At 38.8% G+C, this 9072-nt stretch overlaps 1 protein-coding gene across 2 annotated transcripts in view; it reads right to left on the bottom strand.

Moving 5' to 3' along the window:
- Positions 1-2730: 2730 nt before the first annotated feature.
- The window catches only part of CCNI (cyclin I), a 31699-nt gene continuing 25357 nt past the window's right edge, over positions 2731-9072 (bottom strand). For both annotated transcript variants that reach the window (XM_068542797.1, XM_068542796.1), the window contains one exon: positions 2731-4305. In XM_068542797.1, coding sequence (XP_068398898.1) covers positions 3862-4305 — 444 coding nt within the window. In that variant the 3' untranslated portion in view covers positions 2731-3861. The remainder of the gene's footprint in view (positions 4306-9072) is intronic.

The following is a 9072-nucleotide window of genomic DNA, read 5'->3' as shown; positions in this document are numbered from 1 at the left end:
TTCGACTTAAGGATATTTTCAACTTACGATGAGTTTATTGGGATGTAACCGCACTGTAAATAAAGGAAGGTCTGTAAACTCATCAGTATGGTGAGGGAAAGCTTTCATTTTAATTCCTTAATGCAAGCTGTGCTACAAAGCCTGTACTTCATCTTTTCTGTCCTAATGATTGGTCAAATCCAGCTCAAAATGAAAGCAGCAACCTTTTGGGAGTTGGCTATTTTCAAATATTCTCAATCATATTTCGAAGTTATCTTGCAGGACCAAACAATGAACAAGTATTAGGATTTTTAATTTGTAAAACTTTTTTTTTTTTTTTTTTGGTACGAGACATACTTAGCCACCATCTGTCCCAAACCACGGCAGATATTGCTAATTTCCCTCAGTCCCACATGCACAGGCCTCCTATGGCTTAAGTGATGTGAACTTGTAACTGCAAATAATGCTGATGCATTGTTTAGCAACAAGTGAGTGCTCAACTGCTCATTCCCACACAGTAAGCCCAGTTTCTCCCTGAAACTTAAAAAGATGTTCTATTTTTCTAAAAGCACCATCTAGTGGCCAAAGCTCAAAACATTATAAATGAGCGTAGGAGACATTCTCCTGTTAACACAGTTTAAAGACTAGTTTCAACAATTTTGGAGGCTTCAGAAATAACAATTACGTGTTAGACAAAACATCGTATCTCAAAGCTTTATCCTTTATATTTGGTAAGTCAGAAATTGAACCCTGTTAAAAATTCTTGGCTATGTGGACAATTCTCTAATCTTCAACCTGCTAAGTCCCAGGATGGTTGTGAGGACATCTGGCACAGTATCTTCCCTTTCCAGTTGAAAATGTACAAACTACCTTAAGGATGAAGATAACAAGGCTCCCCATTATGCTTGCTGAGCATCAGTGGCTTTAATCACATTGTGCTGTTTTGGGCAGTAATGCTCAAGGACAACTTACTTTCTTGTTTCAGGAACTCCAAAGGAGTGAATTAGAAATCCTGAAAATCCAGGTATGTAAAGAGAATAGAGAGGACATAAATACGTGTTGGTTCTAACAACATAGGAGAAAAGAAATAATACTTCTTCGGGGGCAGACGCCAATGTCTTAACTCCCTCAATAGCAGGAATGTAGGCTCAGATTCTCATCAGCGTGGCCAAGTGAGGAGCTATGCTATAGCTTCTTTCAGAGCCAAAGGCATGGCGTCAGGAACATTTCCGACAAATCAGTTATAGCAGTCTTTTTAACTGGCATTTGAGAGCACTCTCCTTTCCCAGCCCTCCCCTCCACACTAATGTAAGACATCATCTGCAGACAATTCAGTTCTCCACAGATAACCAACTTCAACCCTGAAAGACAAGTAATTATTCGGCTACTCCTAGTAAGAGCGTCAAGAGCTAGAGCGTGCACTTTCACTTCTGTTGAATGGAGGATTAGAGAATAACTAATTTCTCCCATCATGTTTATTCCCTTGCCTTTGCAGAGCCTTTGTGGAATAACAGGTTTTCTCACCACCAGGAGGCACCAGGCAATTGTGATCCACAAAGCTCAAGTTTCCAAATCTTGGAAGAGAGTAATTGTGCTGTGATGCCAAGATTTAAGACAGGTATCTTGGGACAGGCTAATGAGAATAGCTTCTGGTAAAACAGGATCTAATTTAACAGTAGGAACATTCTTAATGAAAAGTTCCACACTGTTCAAGAATGTTTTGCTTTTTTCTGTCTCAGTCCGTGAGTTCAGGCCCCAGAGAGCCGAAGTTCTCCAAGAGCTCATGGTCGCTCAGGTCTCTGGGACAGTGGCAGGGAGGTGTAACTGAAAGGGTGCTCAGGAGGGGCTGGTCTCCAAAGTACTATCATTTAACTGATCTATGGGTTAAATAAGCTTTGAGGCATGAGACCTAGCAGCAGCCCAACCATTCCAATTCAGTTTCCCATGAAAACAATACTTTTTTCCAAACTGATTTACCATCAGTTTTTGATTAGAAAGCCTCAAGATCAAGAAATTAAAATATTATTTCTAACTAACTTCTGTTCAATCTGTAGCAACTGGACCACAAACGAAATATTCTGATTCTAGACTCAACTTTATCCCTAGCTTTCTACATAACAAAAATGTTCCTCATTTGTTAAGTGGAAGTGGGCAGGGGGTTAAGTAGCATTTATTTTAATGATGAAAATTTGTAGTTGTGGACTTCCTGGAGCTCCCACAATTCAGGAGAATTAAGAAACAGAACCAGATGAAGATGATTAGGATAAGTGGGATTTTTTTATGTGTATCTGCAAAGCCAGCCTCATGCTGTCTTCACCCCCAAAATAGTTCATTCTTCTATATTCCTTCTCACTCCCTGTACTTACTTACATGTAAGTTTCCCCCTTGATTGGACTATAGCGGGTAGCCAACCCTACCATAAAAGAAAGAATTTAAAAGTCAAATGTTGACCGGAGAATACTCTGGCTCTGCTAAACCAGAACAAAATCAGTGGCTTAAAAATGACAGGTTGTCTAGATACGGGTCTGTGTCTGCCCTCACGGTTCCTTAAGCTAAGAATTTACTGTTTGGAAGGTCACAGTCCACCATGTCAAAACCTAAACTCAGTCACGTTTAAATCCCCCCTTTCTTCATGTTTTATTTTCTGCAAGCATATTAGGATTTTTATCATCTTCCGTAGTTGAAATAGCAGTGCCTAACTAATCAAGAACTTGCACTTCTTCACAAGCAGGAAAAAAAGAGATAAAAAGGTTAAGGACAACTTTTATTGCTACCAGAGGCTTTTATCATCAGTACATGGTTCTGACTGCAGTACCTTCTTCAGGCTGCACAGGGAGCTCAGGACCCAGAAGTCATGAAGAGAAATACAGGTAGGCTGGGGAGGCAAGGGGATTAACTTTTATCAAGAAAATCCTAATAGCTTAACATAAAACTAGGGTACTAAATTCAGTTATTACATGTTACAGACCCAAATCATAGAGCTGCCCCAACATCTAGACAGTCTCTCCTACCGATTATAAACGAGTGAACTGAACAGTTTTTTTAAAATCTAATTTTAGTTGTTACATGTTTCTTTGGTGAGCACCTGGATACATTAACTTTATCACAAATTCTATTTTACAAACGTCAAAAATGCTTCCAACAAATCTTAACAGTGTCCTAATCACATGCCACTTTTAAGCTTCAATTTAAGATAAAAATGAAAATATTAATTTTGTTTCCAAACTCTAGAAATTGAAAGGAGACAAACAAAAATCAACATGGTAATGGGAGTTCTTTTTCTGTTACCAACTCTGATTCATAGGCAATTCTGAAGTACCTTTTTCAGATTAAGTTGAATTTGAATTATTGATTAAACATGGCTGTCACTGAAATAATTTGTTCACTAAATTGCTAAAAATAAATTTTCAGGGTTTCCTCATCAGTGGAAGTCAGGCTATAGATCAACATGCATAAAATTCATTTAGTATTCAAAGCAGCAGCAAGCAAAAGCAAGAGGAAAATTAATTCAGGATTCTGGGACAAGGTTTGCTAGCTAGGAATTTTGGAACTTTAAAAAAAAAAAACACTGAACGTGAATTTCTGATACAGGGTAATTAATCTACATTACACTTTAGCAGAGAAAAGGGTGGAAACGACAAACACTACAAAGAAATTTTTTACTTAAAAATTTTTTGATCTTGAATTTTACACTGTTTTTGGTCTTTAAGTGCTTAAATAATGTTGAATTATAATTAGCCATACAAGTCAACAGGGTTTTTTTTCTGGCTTATTTCGAATCAGCCTGATAAGGTATATACCTTTATACAGCCTATCCTGTTTTCCATGTTCCCATTCCCACAGTAGTCTACCTTAGTTTGCACTTGAAGGTAACACCTGGAGCTACATGACAGAAACAGGCTGCAAAGGTGGACAAGGGGAAGTATGTCCCTCTTGCCTTGATAAATCAGTGCCACACACAGAACCCACATTTTCTGAAGCATTATCTTCATTATAGAGCCGTTTGATCCCATCATAGAAGTCGTCCACTTCCATTTCCTCTACTTTGCGTTTAGCAGAGGTATGCTTGCACCCACTGGCAGCTGGGAGATGATGGCAGAAGGCTGCTGTACCTCTGACTGGCACTTCTGGTTTGCTGTTGTCCTTGGAGAAATCTGGGCCTGGGGCAGAGGAGGGTTGTAATCTGAACACTCCTTTGTCACAGGTCACCAGGGTGTGCTTGAGGGGACGGTAGACATAAACGGAATTTAGAGGCAGGGAAGACTGCAGAGTAGAAAGGTGACGTGCCACAAGCTCCCGACAGTGGATCAACTGGGAGCTATCCATCTGAGCCAGGGGGAAAGAAAACGCAAAGTTGATAATTAACATAGGCTGCTCTGTCTGTCATCTTTGCTGGCCACTTTTTCTCCCCGTGCCCTCTGCCCCCCAAGATTTCTCTCCCCACATCTTTTACCTCAAACTCGTCTACTCCTCCAGCCTATCATTTTTAGAAATTGTGTCCAAATCTGCATTTGTATTATAAACTTCTTTGGAACTTGAATTCTTTATTTGCACTTGTATGCTGTACATCTTCATGAAAGCTGAAATTATTCTCTTTTGTTCACTGCTATATATTCCAACATATGCTTTTGTTCAGGCTATCTCCCCTGTCTAGAAGGCCTTTCACCCTACCCTCTTTGCCTCTTCCAACCTCCTTAGTGAAGACCAAGGTACAGATAAACATAAAATCCATTAAGCATTTAAAGAAGCAGACAGAGGCAAGAAAAAATTTAAATAAGGGATGGGGAAAGGCTGGCTAAGAATTTTGAACAACTTAAGTATTTTGTTTTTAAAACAACAAATGGGAACCTTTGACAAGTTATATTTTTGTAGAAAACAGCAGAATTGACAACAATAAGAAAAAACGTTCTTGCTAGTGTTTTTAATTTGGGAGTTTCACTAATTCCTTCTTATCCTTCAGGATAATTCAGGTATCAGTCCTTTCTGAAGCCGCCCTTGACTCCCCTTAACCCCCCAACAAACCCAAATTTCAGGGTCATCTGTTTTTGTATCAACCTGTCATCATACTTACCACACTGTATTAGAATAATCTATTTAACCATTTATGCTTTTCTACTATAGACTACAAGATCCCAAGAGGTAGGCACTGTATCATGTTCATTTTTATTCCCTAAGTTTCTAGCACCAATGACTGTACCTGGAAGGCCTTCAAAATCTTACTTGTGATAGAGTCTAATTAGTTGCTCTTTGCCTTACTTTCCCTGCAATTATAGCTCCAGTCAGAATTCCTCTAGCAACATATATTTCTCCCTATTCAAATTTCTTTAGCGGCACCCCAAGTGCCTGCCGGAAATAATCTAACCTCTTTAGCTTGGTATTAAGAAGGCTCTCCACAATCTGACCCACCCCTCTTTTCCAGCCTTATTTCCTCCTACCATATCCCAATTTGTGCTCTACATTCCTGCCAAATAGGCCTGCTCGCTACTCTGCACAAATCTTGCCCTTTCTTACTTTATACCCTTGCTCATCCTGTTTCTATATGTTGAAACTGTATTACGTATTCCTTCCAGGTCTGGCTAACTGATGCCACCTCCAGGAAGCCTATCTTGACTATTTAACTATCGGGGATCACTTTCCAGTCTTATATATTCTATATATAGTCAATTCTTATTCATACCTATAAAACCTGTAGCACACAGCAAGACTTTGCAATGCCACAGAGAAAATAAAGGAAAATAACATGCTCTGCAAGAACATATTTGGTGACAAAATTATTTTTATCTCTAAATATACTCATTACTTGTTACCCAGGAAAGGATCAGTGGAAAGGAAGACGAAAGGCTGGTGTTAGTCACCACGTAGTACAAAGGTAAAAATGTCTGAAGTTGTCAGAAACTATACCCGAAAATGACCATTTTTAATATCTACTATTTTGTTCACTAATCTTTTTCCCCTAGTTTGAAAGGCACTAGATAACACCCTAACAGGTAAGATATTATTAACTAGTATTAGAATTTCTTTTCCTCTCTTAAAAGAAAAGAATTATACAGTAACTTTCAAGCTTACAACTGTAGGCTAGAGCTTATCATGTCCCAGGGATGTGGAACAAGCTAAGCCATGCTAAAAACAATGGAACAAAGCACACAGGATAGGGATGCGGCTTCAAAGTTCTTTAAGGCAACTGGTACTCTAGGCCAGGTACCACGCTTCTTCAAAAAGCCTACAAAAGAGAGGTAACAGAAAAAAAAGACAGGAATTGGGAAGTGAAAAGAAGGCTACAGGGTAAAAATTATTATAAGTACCTAGGTTTAATGAACTGTTCTTTAACAAATGAATGACACTTAATGGCCTAGAAAAGTAAAAATATCACAAATATTCTAATGCCTTGGTCACTGGGCATAGTATCACAGAAGAATCCTGAAAAAAAGACATGTATTTCAAGTAAAAGGAAGACTATTTATGTCACTATAAACTTCCTCTGTGAAAACAGTTAAGTAAATAGGGAGTTCTATTTATAGGTGAGGACTGGCAGAAAATGGGGCTAGAAAGACAATGAAGATTATGCAAACCAATACCATCTAATGAACTCTACTTCCACCCAAGTTAAGTCCTTTGTCTAAAATAATGCATCAAAATAAATTTCTTCTAATCTACTACAACCTAAATTGTTCTAAGAAAAAAAATAATATGGCCCTCATTGAGATACAGTGGAGGAAACAAAATAAGCACATATACTGGAGTTACTGCAACTTTAGACACAAGTCCTCTAATGAAATTGTTATAAAAAGATTTAAAATGAACTTGTTCTGATTGCAGAGTGTCAAGAGAACATTTAACTATCTCCCCAAATTCAAATATGGTAACCATTTTAAAGCATCCCCTGCAACAACAAACAGAACTATAATATAGCTCACCAAGGAGGTAGGGTAAATAGCATTGAAAGTTTACAGAGCGGACATCCAAATAGGTTACTGATGGGAAGAGGGGATCAGAACAGCATGATGTAATTGGTTCAGATGGACCCATTAGGTTCAATGGACAGCATAAAGCACTGAAAATACCATGCAGTGCAGTAAGTAGTCTGACTTTAAGCACCTTTAAGAAGAACTAGAAGACCCTGGTGGGGAAGGTCTGCTTCCTTAACTCCATACTCTAATTTTAAACTACACCACAGCAGAAACATCTACTTTGACTAGTGCCTGACTAGGGACTAGGAAGACCACCACACTAATCTGGGTAGATTTAACATCCTGAGATCATCAAGGTGGACCACATCAGTCAGAAAGAGGAGAACATGAGTATAGCCACAGAAGCAGAGCAATGAGAGAAGGGGTAAGAGGAAAGAGAGGGTTAGCTATCCCAGAATGATGATCAACAACAGGTAGCAAAAGAGATAAGAGGGGTGGTGATGGGGGCAGTGGAGTGGGGAGTGAGGGGACTAGGAGGGACAAGAGGAAGCTTGCCTTTCAAACCAGGGAACACTCACTGTACTTTGTCTGAAGTCCAGAGGGAACATAGGCAGGGTTGGTGATAGTGGGCCCCCTCACAGCATGAGATGTCTATGATGGACCATTAAGCAGTCCTCTCAAACCAGGACCCTGGGAAACATGTCAGAAGTAATTCCAGCATGATCTTACCATCTGATGCAAGAACTTCCTCAACTAGAACCAGAAATCCAGGAGAAACATCTGATATTACTATGGCCTTGTCATGGGTCTAATGACAAAGATATTAGACTTGGTGTTCCTACATGAACACAGGTGAACTTAGCAAAGACAACTGAGTCTTAAAGAATAAGGAGCCACTCAGATCTGGGCCACAAGGGTTTCAGAGAATTGCTAAAACCAAGTCTCAAAATCTCTGAAGTTCTGTGACCTTACTTGTTTTAAACTGTCTTCCTCATTATAACTTGACTACTACATGAAGCAGAGACTTTTTAGAATCACTGTATCCCCAATGCCTTGATCATAGATTTCTCAATAAATGTCTGTGGACTATAACTATATACATATACAAGAGAAAGGAACAGTGGTTTTCAAACTATGTCCAAATGGCTTATGAAAGGGAAGAGGCCATGTTGAATAGGACTGCATCTGATAGGCCTGTGCCCCAAACACACATTGCAAAGTAATACTTTACTACTTAGGATTTTGGGATTGTGTGTGTACAAGATTTTGTTGGGGGTGAGGGAAGGGTTCCAGTTCTAAAGGAAACTCTTAAAACCACTGGACTAGAATCTTCAAGGTTTCTGTGGTATGGAAAAAGCACTGGGGTTTTTTTTTTTAGTTTTCTTTGCTACTAAGTTCTGTGTGTCTCTGAGAAAGTCCCAAGTTCCCTGGGCTGCAGCTATAAAATAAAGGAGTTGAATGATATGATTTCTAAGAAGGTTCCTTCAAATTCCAAGCTTAAAATAATAATACTTGGGGAAAACAGTTTCAGTGAACACTTTCTTCTAGCACCAGAAGACTTAATAAAAGAGAATAAGCAGATTCTCTAGTGTTCTTCAGTAGAGAACAAGCCCTCAAAGCTACAGGATATACATGCTATTTACATTCTTACTATTTATGCTTCGAAGCCTGTGCTTTCTCTGTGACAGTAACTCTTCATATAGCACATTTTCTCTGGACGAGATTGGAAATAGGCACAGAGACCAAGTCATGGAGGCATTTAGAAATATGTCCTTTGTTCCAATAAAAAGATGAAAAATGTAGGAGGTAGGAGGTTCTCTTAATGTCCCTTCCCCTCCTTCCGCAGTCTAATGTAAAAGATTAATACTCAGCTTCATTTTCCAACACTCTAGGTAGGCAAAGTAAATGTTCTGTGCTACACTATTCACTTATGTGGTAGTTTATGTTAGTTTCTAAAAATTCTCACTAAATAGTAACTATCTCCTTGGGTTTATTTTCATTATAGCATTTATTTCAATGCAAAGAAGCACTTCTCAATTATTTTAATCTAACACATGCAATTAAAAGAACATAAAGGAGAAATAGCCTTTGTTACACTAACATCATGTTTCCCAGGGATACAGGACAAGCTGAGCCATGCTGAGAACAGTGGAACAAGACACATATAAGAGGAATGGAGCTCTAG

Source organism: Eschrichtius robustus, chromosome 4 (genome assembly GCF_028021215.1).
Source record: "Eschrichtius robustus isolate mEscRob2 chromosome 4, mEscRob2.pri, whole genome shotgun sequence".
NCBI classification, from domain to species: Eukaryota; Metazoa; Chordata; class Mammalia; order Artiodactyla; family Eschrichtiidae; genus Eschrichtius; species Eschrichtius robustus.
Note: the sequence above shows the minus strand (reverse complement) of the source record. Positions and strands in the feature narration are given on the sequence as shown.